The sequence below is a fragment of the Lampetra fluviatilis genome, chromosome 14 (assembly GCF_964198595.1).
Source record: "Lampetra fluviatilis chromosome 14, kcLamFluv1.1, whole genome shotgun sequence".
NCBI classification, from domain to species: Eukaryota; Metazoa; Chordata; class Hyperoartia; order Petromyzontiformes; family Petromyzontidae; genus Lampetra; species Lampetra fluviatilis.
Window position 1 is genome coordinate 15100468 of NC_136288.1, and position 16799 is coordinate 15117266.

The following is a 16799-nucleotide window of genomic DNA, read 5'->3' on the forward strand; positions in this document are numbered from 1 at the left end:
TTCCCTGACCGGGAATCGAACCCGGGCCGCGGCGGTGAGAGCGCCGAATCCTAACCACTAGACCACCAGGGAGCGCGATGTGAACGCCACTGCATGAATTATTGACATATCAGAAAAGGGTACAAACATTGCAAATTGTGGCGATTAAGCAAATTTTGGAACAAAGAACGTCATACATTTGCCAATAACGCGGATTTTAAATGAGATACATTTTGCAAAAGGTCCTTGTTTATAGCACAACGGTTTCTGAGGTGAGTGATTGACTCACGCCATGTGAGCTCCGAGCTGGGTTTGAATTTAGGCAGCTGCTTAGAATGACACATGGTCTCAGCCTGGTCAGGACTGGCTTCAGACTCTCTCGGATTCAGGGAGGGCAGTCAAGTTGTTCTGCGATCCATCGCCTTGGAGAACACTTTGGTGGGGCGTAGGGGCATTTGGTGTTGCAAGGCCCATCCCAGCACCAATCGTTGTGTTAAGTGAACGTGGGGAAAGAAAGGACCTCACTCTCGTAGCAGTGCACTGCTACCCAGAGCAGACGCTTGTTCCAAAGCGTGGAGGCGAGAGCGCACACAACCAGGTCCCCCGCCCCTCCCCCGCGTCGTGCCAAGCATCAGTAGACTCGACACAACTTTGATTCTCATTTTTATTGATGATTGCGTTTATCTACATGACTCCGTGACGCACATCGAGGAACATCTCTACACGCGCCGCCACCCATCTGTCCTGGCACCCTCGCGCCAGCGCTAAGACTCAGACTTCTCTCCGCATCCGGGATTCAACGAAATTCCATTCCATTGAAATTTTTTCTGCAAAAACCTCAGCTCCCACATCACCAAACTCTGTGACCCTTACCACTGCTCTCCACTGAAAATCGGCTACAAATCGGCTGACATTGTGTTTCATGAAAAGTTAAAAACACATGCATCCCTACATTAATAATAAAAAAACGAACAATGACGACGTGCGCTGCTCTAATTGCCTACAGGGAGGGAGTGGCGCTCGCTGCGCAGGGCCCCGCGTCCACGGCGCCACCGTGCCCCCCCCTGCCATCCCCAGCAGCGTTCCCGAGCAGAGGGGCTGTGGCACCGCTGGGTCCTCGCGGCCTCGTCGATTTCGAGTGGACCCGCCGTCGCGTGTGCTAAAGTGCTCACCGACCGCAGTGGCTGCCCGCACACCTCCCCGCTCGGAGCGAGCAAAGAGTGGCGAGCAGCAGTCACCTCACCCTGACCCTCAACCCCCTCGCAGCCCTGTGGGAGTCACACAGCCCAGGGACACGAGACGCACAGCTCAGCCTTTCAAAACGGTATAATATTGCGATACAAGGCTAACATGATTTATTTTAGACTTTTTTTCTTACGTTTTATCTTAAACACTATTTACAACTCATGTACAGCGTCAAAAGTGGATCGGTGCAAGCCCACGGGGTTTTCTCCTCGTTTGACAGAGGCAATGCTACCGGACCCACTCTGCTTAAGTCATCACATAAACACTTGGGTGGAAAAAGTGACTCTCTACACACTCTAAGCGGTCAGAACAGACTACTTGCTCCATGAAGTACAGGTCAGCGATTTAGTAGAGGCTAGATGTTGCCCTAAAACCCTACAAGCGGTCCGGTGCTCCACAAGCAACACCGAGGAAGAGTGGAGCCCAGGCCTGCGGCGCGAGGGAGGAGGGGGTCGCTCCCTGGAGGAAGCCGAGGGTCCCGGCGGCAGCAGCAGCAGCAGACTCAGACGCTCGTCTCGAGGGGCATTTTTAAGAATTCCCTGAGCGCGTGTCCTGTGACAAGCGCCAAGCGCCGTGCGGGGCCGGCAGTTCGGTGAAATGTTATCTTCGCGGTCGTCAAATCGAGAGCGCTTTGCGACGCTTCACGCCTCCTCCTTCAGGAGGCCGTCACTTATCACGGAAGTAGAGCAGGAACGCCTTGAGGGCCTCAGGCAGGGGCAGCGCCAGCACACGCTCGCGCAGGAAGTTGCGCTCGGGCTCCTCCCCCGTCGGCCGCCCACCCGCAGCGCCGCTAGCGCTGCTGCAGCTGCTGGAGCTGGTGCTGTGTGCGCCACCCACGCAGTTGGTGCCCGTGCTGTTGCCGCCGCCGCATCCCTTGGGCGTGGCCACCACGGCCGACGCGGCGGCGCCGTCTTCCGCGAGCACCGGGACCGCGTCGCGGTCAACGGCATCAGGATCCGCGTCATCCGCGTCGGGGTCGGCGCCCTCGCACGCATCCCTGGCGCCGTCGCCGGTGCCCCCGCCGCCCCCCCCCTCCTCCGCACGGGCTTCGTCGCTCTCATAGTCCGAGTCGAAGTGGTGCGGCAGCAGCTGGTTCCCCACGAACACAAACGTGTTGATGCGACGGCCACGGGGACGACGGCGCTTACGTCTGTACACGACAGCGCACACGAAGCGCACGCACGCAGGACGCACGCACCACAGAGCAGAGATACAGGTCCCCTGCACACTCTTGGAGGCTGTTAGGGGCACGTGCTGCTAAGCCCTGGGAGATACGAGCGATCACACGTCGTCGTGACGTTGTTTAAGGTCGAGAATTGAACCTAGATCATCAGATGCGTTGCGGCCGAGCAAATGCATCATCTGAACCCCTTGAACAAAGCAAAGGCAAAGATCCCCCGCATAGCCGTAAGTGGACTGTTGGGGCAAGTGCTATTAGTGAGCACTTATGAAAGCCATCACGGCACGTGAGGGGTCGGTGGCCAGCATCATGCCTGGCCGATTTTGTCTCCCTAGCAGCAATGTTTACACATCACACCAGGTATTTGAGGCCGAGTCGACCTAATAGAGGCCCAGAACTGCTTCAGATAAGCATCACTGGTGTTGGCCAAACGTGTCTGTGCATGTGAGTGAGCGAGGGCACCTTGGCTTGGGGGGCCGAGGGCTCGAGTAGAAGCCCTGACCTCCCGTCTCGGCATTAATGAGCTCTCGCAGCGTGTGCCGGATAGCGAGACGGGCCAGATCTTGCAGAGAGCGCACCTCCAGGAGAGCTGCACACAAGACAACAACAAGATCCCCCATATAGCCTTTACAGCCCATTTGGGCAAGTGCTGTTAACGACAAGGGGGTGGGTGGCCAGCACCACATTCTCTCCAGTGCGATGTTTACACACCACGCCAGGTACTCATTTAAGCCTGAGTCGACCTAGGGGAGGCCTAGGACCAGTTTAGATAATCGTCAATGGTAAGAGTGTACACACAGGTGTGAACACACAAGTCAAAGTGATTTCCTGCTCAAATTAGCAATGAGGGGGTACTCATCTTCTGTTTCCAGCCACCAGTGGTGTAAATTCCACATTGCTATGGCAGGGGCAAGTATATCGATTGGAGAACCACTGTTGACTTCCACTCGGTGGTGCTTTTTTATCGACCTTGGAGAGCTGAGGGGTCAACACCCCAACCATCCTGTTGCGATCCGCGCACTCTCCCGCAGAGCCACCTGGGCGGATTAGGTGTATGCATACACATCCTCACGCAGGCAGATGCCGCCGTCCGTGCGCGTTGTTCCGGGCAGCACCAGCGAAGCGAAGGACACGGCCAGAATGTTCTTCACGTCCCACGCGTTCTGTCCTGTCCGTGTGATCTGTGTCAGCTGCATGCGCAGGTGGGTACGCAGGTGCCATGCACAGCTTGAGTACACCGTGCAGTCGCTTGTCAGTGAATTTGTGATAGTTGGCAGAGTGGGCGGCACAGGTAGTACACTGGCCAATCATCTCAGTCAGTCAACCCATAACACCTGGACCAGTCCAGTGACACATCGTGTAGCCTTAATGTACACCTGGGCTGGAACTTAGTGACAAATGGCAGCTGTTGTTATTTGTGTGTGGAGCTGGGGTACAGTGGTTAACATACTCTGTTGCGAACTTTGAAAACTGGGTTCAATTCCTTACCACGATTAACATCAGTGGTGATTGATACCGGCCATGGGCCTCCCCTACATCGATTCGGCATAAACGAGTACCTGGTGCAGTGTGCTAACTTCAGTACTGGGGAGACAAAAGCAGCCAGACGTGGTGGTGGCCACACCACCCTCTTATGCGCCGTGCCGGCTTTCTAAGGTGCTTGCTAACAGCACTTGTCCCAAGGGCCTGTGTGTGCTATCCGGGGGATATCCGTCTTTGCGAGCGTTAGCGTGGCACCTGGTCCTCCATGGGCATGACGAGGATGCCCCCAACGCGCACCAGGTTCTTCATGAAGTTTTCGTGGTCCTTCTGCACGCCAGCGCCGCAATACACACGGTCGTACTGCACGCTCTCCACGCGCATCTCCAGGCAGTTCCCGACCACGAAGCGTGGCTCACACAGCTCAAACCTACATATGCAGAGAAACATGCACGCGCAGACACGAACACATCGACAGACCCAGGTGTTATATAAGTTGACTGACTGAGATGATTGGCAGATGCACAACCTGCACCCCCCACTGTGCCATCTTGCTGTGTTTTAGTCGCCTGGTGCTACACTCCTTGCCCTCCATTGTGGTTGGAGAGCGACTGCCTCCAACTGCCGAGTAGCATCCTTCACGTGCCTCCTTCACAGAGGCCAATGTTGACTGCACTGTTACTGGTCATAGGCAAATTCACTCAGCTCCACATCCTCCTGTACCACATCAGACCATCTGTTGTCTAGCACATGCTGTGTCCGTTTGGTGCTCTCCATTAGACCCAACAGAAGCTGCTTGAGCACACGGTGGCTGAGCAAGCGGGATACATAACCCTCGCCTACCGGAGGAGCTCACCGATGAGGACTTTGTCAAGATCTTTCAAGGATCTGTGAGCTCCTCACACAATCCAAAGCTGGCACAACACAAAACACAACACTCACACGAACACACATACACACGCATAAACAATTACACATAAATGCACGAATACTCGCACACACAGTTATGGACACATGTGTAGACAGGACACCGCTGCTAACTGTCCCCATCTAATGTTGTTAGAAACAAGTTTTTCACATTACAATATCAATTTCACGAGAATAGCAATATAAGTTTGCCGTAACTTTGCCATTTGATTTGGCATTTTTATTGTAGTGTTTTTGTGGATTGATGTACTTCTACGATTAAAGATATTTTAAATTTCTTTGACTGCAATTGACTCGGCATGAGGTATCGCCACCTTCCAGCACCCCCGCCCCCCAATGCCGTGTCCCCAAGTGAGAGTGGGAGCTGCCCTATGCCCCATGTGTCAGAGGCGGGACAGGAGACCCTCGCCTGTCAAAGGCGTCGCTTGTCTTGATGAAGGCATCGAGTTTCTCACGTGCGTACTCCACCACGTCCCCGTGCAGCTCCACGCCGTGGTTCACACCAAATGGACCTGCCCAGACGCAGATGCAGACATACCCAACAATGCACACAATCAATGATTAAATTACACTGGAAATGAAAAATATAGTGTTTGTGAAGCAACGTGTATACGCATACATACATATACCCTCGGCTTAATTTCTCGTTGTCGCCAGGAGACTGGAATAGGTGGCACATGACGAGTAGTAGCTGAAGCCATAGTGAGATGTATACTGGATGTGGCGTGATAGATGCATAATTTTCTGGGCCACAGACCTGCACAGAACCGCCTGAAATGAATCTCTGGTTTGGTGTGTTTGCATACAGGTGTAAGAAATGGCAGAGGGGACACGCACCCAACATGAGCCCAACCATGGTGCTCAGGTAGCCTGTGCCGCTGCCCAGGTTAAGGAAGGATAGCCCACGCCGCAGCTTCAGTGCCTCCATGACCTCAGAATAGATGCATGGGGCCGACAGGTGGATGTTGCCGTGCTTCCAGGCGAGGTCACGATATGCACTGTCGCGGAACTCCTCCAGGTAGTACTGGGCGCGGTCCACGGCACGGAAGGCCCTCTCCACCTCCTCGGAGCGGATGTACGATGCCTCCTTCAGGTTGTCGATCAGGTCGTCGTTGTCCTCGCCCGCGCTCACCGCTCCACCCATCGCGACCGCTCTGATGTTTTCAAGATTAGCGGAGCCGACCCGAATTCGTTGGCTTAAACTTGAGGCTGGCGCGAGCTGTGCGTGTAGACTGGTGAGGGGGCCCTCAACGACGCAGCCACAGACACCAGCTGCACCTCTTAACCGGCGCTCATGTCCAACCGGGCTGCCCCAACGATGACGATGATGGCTGGCGCGGGGGTCCGCCGACCTGGTAATGGAATTGATCTTAACCGGACGTTGATCTGAGAAAAGAGGATTAGGCGGTGGGTTAGTCCGAGCCGGTTTCAGCAGCACCCATGGGGAACAGCACTCAGCGAGGTCCGCTGCCGGCAGTGACAGCACAGAGACGCAAAATGGCAACGCGGGTGTGGCGGCAGATAGAGCCGGACGGCAGAGGCGCACAGCTGTTCACACGGAAGCTCCATGGTCCACGTGTCGCCGCACGGCACCGCAGTTCAGAAACTGCCAGCCAGAGCCCGAGATGGAGCCCGAGATGGAGCCAGACTCCAGGCGAATCCATTTTCTAAAACCCGGCCGGCCAAGTGTGCACACACAGGAGTAGCTGCTACCCGTTGTGACGATGGTATCTGATGTGAGGGATGAGGTTAACACCACACCGCGAGCAGCGCCGGTCACTACCACTTGCCCCACTTCCCAGTGCCGACATGGAGCTGCTGCTGCTGCATCTATATTTAGCCCGCGACAGCGCGGCCCAGACAATAACAAATACAGCACGGCCTCCATCGAGGCCCCCCACCCTCTCCACCCCCCGCGGAGAGCCTAACCCTGCACAGGGACGCCACCTCTGGGTGGGGGGTGGGCAGAAAAGGCCACGAAAAGGTCCCTTCATAGGTAATGCCCCCTGGGGCATGGTAAGGCTCCAAAATAAATTTTATGTTCCGAGCAATGCCCCAAAATTGCAATGCCCTGGATGTGTGGTGCTGCTCTCTCATTCGAAATGCGCCCTTGTTAGTAATGCCCCACGGTTAGTAATGCCCCTTCATAAGTAATACACCTTGACTAGCAATGCCCCTTCATTAGTGATGCCCCATGGCTAACAATGCCCCTTCATTCGTAATGCCCTCTGGCTTGCAAATACCCTTAATTAGTAATCCCCGCTAGCTTGCAATACCCCTTCATTGGTAATGCCCCCTGGCTAGCAATGCCCCTTCATTAGTATTGCCCCCTGGTTAACAATGTCCCTTGGTTAGCAATGCCCCTTTAGGAATGCCCCTCGTTAAACTGCCCCCTTGGGGGGCAGGGAATGATGCAGCGCGCGCACCGATCAGCTGGCAACTGGTGACGTCATCATCGACGTTGGGGGGCACGCAGCCAATAGAAGCGCGAGGCAGCAATGAGCCCAACATCCCCTCCCCCACAACAACAACAACACCGCCACCACCACCACCACCACAGAAACAATGCGGCCGGAGCGCCTCCTGCAACATAACAATGGCACTACTGGAATAAACTACGTAGATATAACAATAATAATTACAGCAGCGTCGCAGCTGGTGGTGAGACGCAGGCCGAGCCCGTCGAACTGGCTACCCCAAGCGACACCACAATGGAGCCCGAACAACAACTCCCAGCCATGTCGCCCTGGTGGAGCTCTGGCCGTCCGAGACATCAACACGACAACCCTCACCTCCGTACACGAACACTGTGGCCGAACCATAACCCTGTCCCACTCCTACCCCTTCCCCAGCCCAGTCCTAGCGATATCCACAATTCCCGAACCCTCAGAGCTGAGCCACAACCCTCGTCCCCGTCTCCCACGAACCCCTCAAGAACATCCCAGCTGGGACATCACGAGCTGGCCCCGTGTTGCTATTGTCATCGTTGCGAATGCATCGCTTTCTAAAGCGATGTCCGTGTGCTTGTTTGCGTTACGCTTTCGCCAGGTGTATAAAGCTGCAGTTGTAGTAACGTCACAACCTGCTATTGTTACAAGGGTGTCGTTACAGCAGGTACTCTGTACAGTAGTGTTGTTCATCTTATTGTTGGAAGCTCTTAATCACAGGCATCGTGAGTTGCTGCAGTTTGTCTAAACTCAAGCAGAGGCTGCGACCCCGAGCTCGCTGGAATCGCCAGGGTCCCCGTCCTGGGCTCACGGGGTCCCCGTGTCCCTCTCGCAAAGGGCGCAAATCTCGGGCCGCTCCGCCATTTCGTCCATCACCCGCAACCCCCTCGCTTCTTGTACCCTCGCCCATAACTCGCCCTCACCACTCACCCCTCACCATTCCCTCACTTTCATCTCATTAACCCAGATCCCTCACATTCGCTATCTCTATTCCCCCCCAGTGCTCATGTCACCCCGATGAAAGCACTCACCACCGACACCTCACCACCAGCACTCCTCACCACTCCTCGCCCCCCACTCACCGTGGGTGTCGCACGCGGCGGCGGAGGCGGCGAGGAAGGACGCGCAGCTCGGGCCCGGCTCTCGTGTCAACACGAACACGGGACGCCGTGACGTCACCACCACGTCACGGCGTGTCACCACCATCAACAACACCACCACTCTCACCACCACCATCAACAACACCACCACCACTCATTCACACCACCACCACTCATTCACACCACCACCATCAACACCACCACCACCACCATCAACAACACCACCACCACCATCAACAACACCACCACCACTCTCACCACCACCACACTCACCAACACCACCACCACCACCACACTCACCACCACCACCACTCATAACACCACCACCACTCACTCACACCACCACCACTCTCACTTACAACACCACCACCACTATCAACACCACCACTCACTCACACCACCACTCTCACCATCACTCACAACACCACCACTCTCATCAACACCACCACTCGCAACCACTTTCATCATCACTCACATGACCATTATCAGCACCACCACCACTCACATATCCTTAATCACTATAATCAATAACACCATCACTTTCAAAATCACAGACATCACTAACATCAGTCACGCCACCAACACAACTCATACCAACATCAACGCTCAGAATCACTTCTAGTATCACACGACATCACCGCTCGCATTACTGTCATCACTAACACCATCATTCACACCACCACGACATCACTGTTAGCACCAACACTCAATCACCACCAGCATCACCCACAACATCACCACTTACCGATACCACCACCAACATCACCAGCATCACCCACAACATCACCACCATCACCCACAACATCACCACTTACCGATACCACTACCAACATCACCAGCATCACCCACAACATCACCACTTACCGATACCACCACCCACATCACCAGTTACCGATACCACCACCAACATCACCACTTACCGATACCACCACCCACATCACCAGTTACCGATACCACCACCAACATCACCACTTACCGATACCACCACCAACATCACCACTTACCGATACAACCACCCACATCACCAGTTACCGATACCACCACCAACATCACCACTTACCGATACCACCACCCACATCACCAGTTACCGATACCACCACCAACATCACCACTTACCGATACCACCACCCACATCACCAGTTACCGATACCACCACCAACATCACCACTTACTGATACCACCACCCACATCACCAGTTACCGATACCACCACCAACATCACCACTTACCGATACCACCACCCACATCACCAGTTACCGATACCACCACCAACATCACCACTTACCGATACCACCACCAACATCACCACTTACCGATACCACCACCCACATCACCAGTTACCGATACCACCACCAACATCACCACTTACCGATACCACCACCCACATCACCACTTACCGATACCACCACCAACATCACCAGCATCACCCACAACATCACCACCATCACCCACAACATCACCACTTACCGATACCACCACCAACATCACCCACAACATCACCACCCACATCACCAGTTACCGATACCACCACCCACATCACCAGTTACCGATACCACCACCAACATCACCACTTACCGATACCACCACCCACATCACCAGTTACCGATACCACCACCAACATCACCACTTACCGATACCACCACCAACATCACCAGTTACCGACACCACCACCCACATCACCAGTTACCGATACCACCACCAACATCACCACTTACCGATACCACCACCCACATCACCAGTTACCGATACCACCACCAACATCACCACTTACCGATACCACCACCCACATCACCACTTACCGATACCACCACCAACATCACCACTTACCGATACCACCACCCACATCACCAGTTACCGATACCACCACCAACATCACCACTTACCGATATCACCACCAACATCACCACTTACCGATACCACCACCCACATCACCAGTTACCGATACCACCACCAACATCACCACTTACCGATACCACCACCCACATCACCAGTTACCGATACCACCACCCACATCACCAGTTACCGATACAACCACCCACATCACCACTTACCGATACCACCACCCACATCACCAGTTACCGATACCACCACCAACATCACCACTTACCGATATCACCACCCACATCACCAGTTACCGATACCACCACCCACATCACCAGTTACCGATACCACCACCCACATCACCAGTTACCGATACAACCACCCACATCACCAGTTACCGATACCACCACCCACATCACCAGTTACCGATACCACCACCAACATCACCAGTTACCGATACCACCACCCACATCACCAGTTACCGATACAACCACCCACATCACCAGTTACCGATACAACCACCCACATCACCAGTTACCGATACCACCACCCACATCACCAGTTACCGATACCACCACCAACATCACCAGTTACCGATACCACCACCCACATCACCAGTTACCGATACAACCACCCACATCACCAGTTACCGATACCACCACCCACATCACCAGTTACCGATACCACCACCCACGACATCGTGCACATCACTGTCACTTACATCATTGCCTCCACCACTTTCATCACCACCAACACCAATCACTAACATCACCAACATCACCACTCGCACCATTACCAACACCATCACTAACATCACCACTCGCACTATTACCAACACCATCACTAACATCACTACTCACACTATTACCAACACCATCATTAACATCCCCACGTTTTTTTACCAACAGAAGATAATCACATTGCAAGTCTAGTATTCCTACTACACCATGACTATCATATCACCTCTACAAAACACGTGGATTTATAAAACACATATATGTGACTACAGCTCGAAACGCTGAATAAAAACGTCTTGAACCTGGGATTGAACAGGGGCAGGAAGTCGACTGCCCGCAGAGCTGGGGGAAGTGAGTTCTGTCAGACTCTGGGGGCAACAGAGAATGATGGTTTGAACACATCAGACCACCACGGTATTTACCTTCAGCAGCATTACAGGACGTATTGCGTTAATATAGACTCGAGTAATAAAGACCCTTTTACTCTTCCAGACAAGGGTGAGTGATATACCGAAGATAATCACCCAGGAATGTCTGTCGATAACGCTCGTGACGTCACTCCACATCGAACAGCCCCCCTCATGAATAATAATCATAAAATGACGTCCTCCAAATGGACACCCCCCCCCCACATTCATAATAATTAGTGGCTGACGTCACTCCACATGGGGGGCGAGGCACCTCCTCCCCCCTCCTCGGCGTCAACTCACAGCCCTCACGACAAAGGCAGAACCCTCACGTCACACGGTCTCCGTGACGCTGTTGAGACATCAAAGCAAAAGGACGTCTTGATGAACAAGGGATATTAACCTTAAAATGAAATAGGTCTGTGTCACCGCGCCCTTACAAATTTCACACGCATTAATGCAATGAATATCACGTCGCAGTCTGCTTTTCGCTTGCAAGTTTCAGATTTACTGCAATACACCCGTCCTTAGACGGGCAAAAGGCGAGTTGAAAAGAAACAGGAATCAGAGATGTGCTTTACCAGCCAAACCACGGCAACTGACACGATATGAAATGCGTTTGCATTTTTAATAAGCCGTTCCACGGCATCCGTGATAGCTGAGGAATTTCTTGTTCCACCATAGTACAGGTGTTGAATTGGGCAGTCGTCAGTGATATATATACACCCGATGGTTTGCACCTCACCACATTCGCAGTTTGGCGAGTCCTTGATCTTTCAATTATGGAGGAAATATCCCCACACCTTCTTCCATATGTTGTTGTTGAGGCGTGTCGAAAATAGGTGTTTCAATTTCAGATGGGACAGTGGTGGAGATCAAATGTCAACATACAGAGGGAGATCTGGATGTTACAATATCTAATGCTAAGTGTTAAATCATCATGTGAGACGTTTGTTGGTGGGATGATCGCAAGTACTGGCAGCCACTGCAGCAGTGTAGCTTTAGAGAGCCACTCACCACACGCAGTGCAGCGTTGATGCGCGTCAACAAACGCGGCGTGAGAGATGGGCGTAGCGCAATATTCTACGGTAGAATGGACCTGGGCTTGCGTTGATGTCCAAAGGGTCCCAGCGTCACATCCCCAGGAACTTTCTGCAAGCTTTTTGATTAATAATAAAGGTTTTTGGTTAATAATAAAGGTTTTTGGTTATATTGCGTCATTTATGTGTCGCAACCCTCCACCACCCGACACGGCCAATGAGTAAAAAATGTGTCACGTTGACAAAAGACAAATCGTTCACGACTATAGCCCACCGGTGTGCTGAAGAGTGAATCCACAACATTTACAATTTGTGCAACACTATGCAGCCAAGGGCAATTTGCCAGAATAGTGAAGCAGCAGCGTGACGTCATTATTTAACCCAATCATGAGCAGGTGAACTATTTGTCATTTGTCAACGTGACTACTTTTTTACTGATTGGCAATGTCGGGTGGTGGAGGGTTGCGACACATTTATAAATAACACGATCTAACCCAAAAACCATTATTATGAATAATAATGGTCGCAAAAGCCTACGTGTTAAGCTTTTTGATGTTGACCATGAACATAATTTAGTATGTGCAACTTGAGAAAATGTGCAGTAAAAGAGTAATACTCTCCTTTACCACAACAACAAAATAACACGTGACAACACCAGCCTATAGGATTTGTGGACCAGTGTTTTCCAGCAGCATTTGTTCAAGCAGATGGTAACAGTTTAGACTTTTTAAGTGTCATCAACAGAATGCGGCCTGTTAAACAAAGATGATGGGTTGGCTCATGGTACAGGCAAGACTTCTCCACAAAGCATATAAATTTCAGTACAATTATACATAACTATGCTTTGTCATCGCAAGAACAATTGTCCGCTTTGACAATCCACCAAAGTACACAATTCGTCAAATATAACAACAGCTCCCAATTAATCTGAAAAGCGTCAATACTTTTCCAGGAGGTTCATGCTTTGAGACATTTAGCAATTTTTTTTTAAATGTCTTGCATGTGGGAGAAAACCAGCGTACCTGACAAAACTCCTCGCTGATGAGGGGATAATGATCAAATGTCCACCAAGATGGGTTCACAAACCCATTTGCTGTACTGCGTTTTACTTGCCACCTCCCAGCCTGGTAGGTTTGGGAAGTTAAATAAATTAAATCACGACGTTTCGGGTGCAACACAAGTGTCCTTCTTCAGGTGGGGACAACTTAGCGAAAGCACACCGCTAAGTTATTTATTTTAATTTTTCACCTACGTGACTTTACCTAAAAAACCAAAGAGTATGAATCCTTGCAGTCACGAAAACTTCAAATCTAGAATTAATTTTTATAAATCTGTGCCACAATAGCCCTTGGCTGCATAGTGTTGCACAACAGGTGTGGGGTGCAGCGTAAAATACCTGCTCCTCTCTAAGGCAGAGCCCTTGCTCTGAACTCTTGCTCACATACATGAATATGGCATGTCAATTATCACACCAATTACCACACCCCTTAAACCAGAGCTTACTTTATGCTGGGTCTGTACAGGTCAGTGGCCTAGAAAATATTCTGTCCGCAATGGCACACCACATGCAATATACCGCTTGCTGTGGTTGTTGGAGCATTCCAGGTCAGCATTAAACATCCTGGATACATTTATTATACACAAGAATTGGTACAATTTCAAGTGACGTATTTTATGATTTTATAAGGTCCAGCTGGCGACATCTATTGACTTTTTGAGGTTCGTTTGGCGAATTTCCTCTGGCTCTGAAGAGTCCACCTTGGCAGCCAGGTCTGCTTGTGAGGCACAGTCCACATCTTCTGGGTCGACCCTCTGACCCACGGCGCTGGGCTGGCCCAGGTCTGGAGGCTCCACGGCGGTCGCGACCGGATCTGGGGGTGGCTTGGCTCCGGGGAGGGGGACCTTGTCTGCTCCCTCCTTGGCCAGTTGGTCTGCGTGCTCATTTCCCAGGTTTCCAGAGTGGCCCTGCACATGCACCTGCAGGCGCAGAAGTAACACATCACATCAGCCCGTATCAGCGTCACCTCGCTGAACGGGGGAATTCCGGACCGACTCTTGGTTTTGCGGAAGCATAGTGGTGTGGGGGAGAAGCGCGTGGCGGCCTCACCCATGTGATGTCCATGTCGCTGCACAAGTCGTCGAGCAGGGCGAAGTCGGCCCTGTTAACCACCAGCGAGCCCGAGCCTTGGCGCCAGCCACTGCGCTTCCACGTGTGCACCCAGGAACCCATCCCTGTGCACAGACACATGGAGGAGGCAGCGTCACGACAGAGAAGCGGCAGAATACAGCCGCTCCGAAAAATAGTGCTGCAGTCAATCATACCCCTTTGCCACTGCTAAATCCGAGCCAGTTCAGGAACTCCACAGTATGGGCTGGTTTCCACCGGATATTTGCTGTGCCAAGCTGGAACCGAACCACAATATGCTGGTCTCACAAGACATCCGAGCTAAGCAAGGCCAGGGGTATGGCTAATGACACGTCCATTGCGTGTGACACCAGAACCGGCTTTTATTTTGCAATTTCTGAGCTCAGGCCGAAAACCACAAAATGTCCAATAGCCAACACCAAATAGCATTATTAAAGTTGTAAAAGATAAGAGTTAACACGTTTCTTGAATTGAGCAAAATTATACGAGCTTGGGGAAAGAGACGATGGGAAGGAATTCCAAAGTGCAGCAGTATTGTGACTCGCAGTGCGGTGGCTGAACGTGGCGTGGATGAGACGAAACGGACAGCATGTTGCCCTGTACACTCGTGTCCACATCTGTCCGCTCATGTCTATTGCTGTTCAATCACCGTTGACGATGAACATGCTGTCCGTGCACACAATCAGCTTTCGGAGCCCCTGCTCGCTCGCCTGCTGCACTGCACGGCACGCTGCCTATGATCACCAATCAGCACAGGTGACATGAACATTAAAGAACGTAAGCCAAAAAACAATCAACTTGATAAAAACAACCTCAGCTCCGTTTCTCTGGATGTTCCGTGCATACAACAATACGTTGCGGCTCAATTTGCGTGTATCAATGGAAAATATCGTTTAAAAAAACTGCTCTAAAGTAAAATATCGAGTCATGACAGAGGGAGAAGTCATGTCAGGTATTTACCATATTCTGTTTTTTATTTACCATGATCTCGGCGCGCTGGTTTGTTTGTCGGCCAACCAGTCGCTCACTCAGGTTTCTACACATACGGATACCAAACACACACAGAGACGCACCTGTGAAAACATGTCCACTTGAAAAGTGTAGTGGTATTGTCGAACGGACCGTACATGTTAATGCGCAAGCTCAATGCAACCACAATGGGGTTTCCTCATCACACTCCTGTTGTAACAGGGCGGTGTAAAACTGGGGAAATGCGATGAAAAGCAACTTCCTCAACAGGCAGAGGGGACGGGTTTCAGCCATAGGGAAGGGGTCTCATGAATTGGGGTCTTCAGGATAGAGAATGGTCTCAGGGAGGGGGGGTCTCTGAGACAGCGAACTCACAGGGAGTTGTTGGTGCCCCAAAAGACTCCCAGTCCCGCGCGCGCCGCCTGGCGCCCATTGGAGATGCAGCATCCATCGGTGAAGACGACCGGGACGCCGCCTGCGGGCGAGCACACAAACCCCGCGCTGTCAGCTCCGTCGCTGTGCGCCCATCCTCGTCGCTGTCAACACCCGTTCGTCGCTGTCGTCTTCATCGCCCTAATGTCAGGATGAAGGACGCACCCACGTAAGTGTAGCGCGGTGGTTGATCCCCGCGCCCCGCGGGCTGCTCCTCGTCTTCACACCGCCGCCGTCGCGACCGCGGCGGCCTCTCGGCGGCTGCGCCGTCGTCCCCGCGCCCCTGGGCGAGGTAGGCGTGGGCGGTTCCCTCGCACAGAAACTTGCGGAAGTCGGCTCCCGGGAACCCCTCCACTTGGGTCCTGCATTCGTCCCTGACAGGACACGAGAGGCTCCTTAGCGGGTGTGGTACAGGTCCCAGTGGCCGGCGTCCGCGGTGCGATGAGGGGCCTCACCATGTCGCGTAGAGCCCGGGGCTCCTGCCGATGCGTACCGCGTAGTAGCCGCGCCTCTCCGCTCTCACGAGCAGCAGCAGGCCGCGTGGCGTCCGCAGCATGGTCCGGGACAGGGTCAGGACCCACGGCTCAGGACTCCCTCCCCGAGTGACCCGAGTTGTTCGGGAGGTCCCAAATTCCCCGAGTGTCCCGGGTGACCCCTGTGCCCTCCGCCCTGGGCTTCCCACGACTCCCAGCCCCCTCACTGCGCGGGCCCAGGATGCCCGAGGAGGTTTATATCTTCCCGGGTGCCGCCGGGGATGCCCCACGCGGTCGCCTCCACGCGCTAAGCCAGACGACGACCCCCGAACCCTCCTCCTCCACGCGCTGCCGGCCCGGGGCCGCGCGCTGCAGTCTGGGAAGGGGTTGAAGGGTCACGCACTTCCGGCTCTCCGTC

The 16799-nt window shown here is 53.0% G+C and overlaps 2 protein-coding genes and 1 non-coding gene across 6 annotated transcripts; all 3 read right to left on the bottom strand.

The window, feature by feature from the left end:
• Positions 1-72, bottom strand: TRNAE-CUC (transfer RNA glutamic acid (anticodon CUC)). Its single transcript has one exon. It is a non-coding gene; the product is annotated as a tRNA-Glu (tRNA).
• A 557-nt stretch (positions 73-629) lies between these two features.
• Positions 630-8450, bottom strand: LOC144935926 (protein-L-isoaspartate O-methyltransferase domain-containing protein 1-like). 3 transcript variants are annotated; one of them, XM_078862815.1, is made up of 7 exons: positions 8340-8450; positions 5648-6196; positions 5220-5322; positions 4142-4313; positions 3477-3594; positions 2867-2993; positions 630-2374 (listed from the first exon to the last, which is right to left on the bottom strand). In XM_078862815.1, the coding sequence occupies exons 2-7, from the start codon at positions 5952-5954 to the stop codon at positions 1891-1893; spliced, it is 1311 nt and encodes a 436-aa protein (XP_078718941.1). In that variant the 5' UTR covers positions 5955-6196; positions 8340-8450; the 3' UTR covers positions 630-1890. The 3 variants fall into 3 exon arrangements, 2 of the variants coding, with proteins under 2 accessions (XP_078718941.1, XP_078718942.1); XM_078862816.1 differs by having other exon boundaries at positions 8289-8444; XR_013637370.1 differs by having other exon boundaries at positions 2241-2374; positions 3467-3594.
• A 3356-nt stretch (positions 8451-11806) lies between these two features.
• Positions 11807-16732, bottom strand: LOC144935930 (ribonuclease H1-like). 2 transcript variants are annotated; one of them, XM_078862822.1, is made up of 7 exons: positions 16364-16732; positions 16074-16282; positions 15852-15951; positions 15489-15543; positions 15157-15241; positions 14469-14593; positions 11807-14338 (listed from the first exon to the last, which is right to left on the bottom strand). In XM_078862822.1, the coding sequence occupies exons 1-7, from the start codon at positions 16462-16464 to the stop codon at positions 14042-14044; spliced, it is 972 nt and encodes a 323-aa protein (XP_078718948.1). In that variant the 5' UTR covers positions 16465-16732; the 3' UTR covers positions 11807-14041. The 2 variants fall into 2 exon arrangements, with proteins under 2 accessions (XP_078718948.1, XP_078718947.1); XM_078862821.1 differs by having other exon boundaries at positions 15468-15543.
• Positions 16733-16799: the final 67 nt, after the last annotated feature.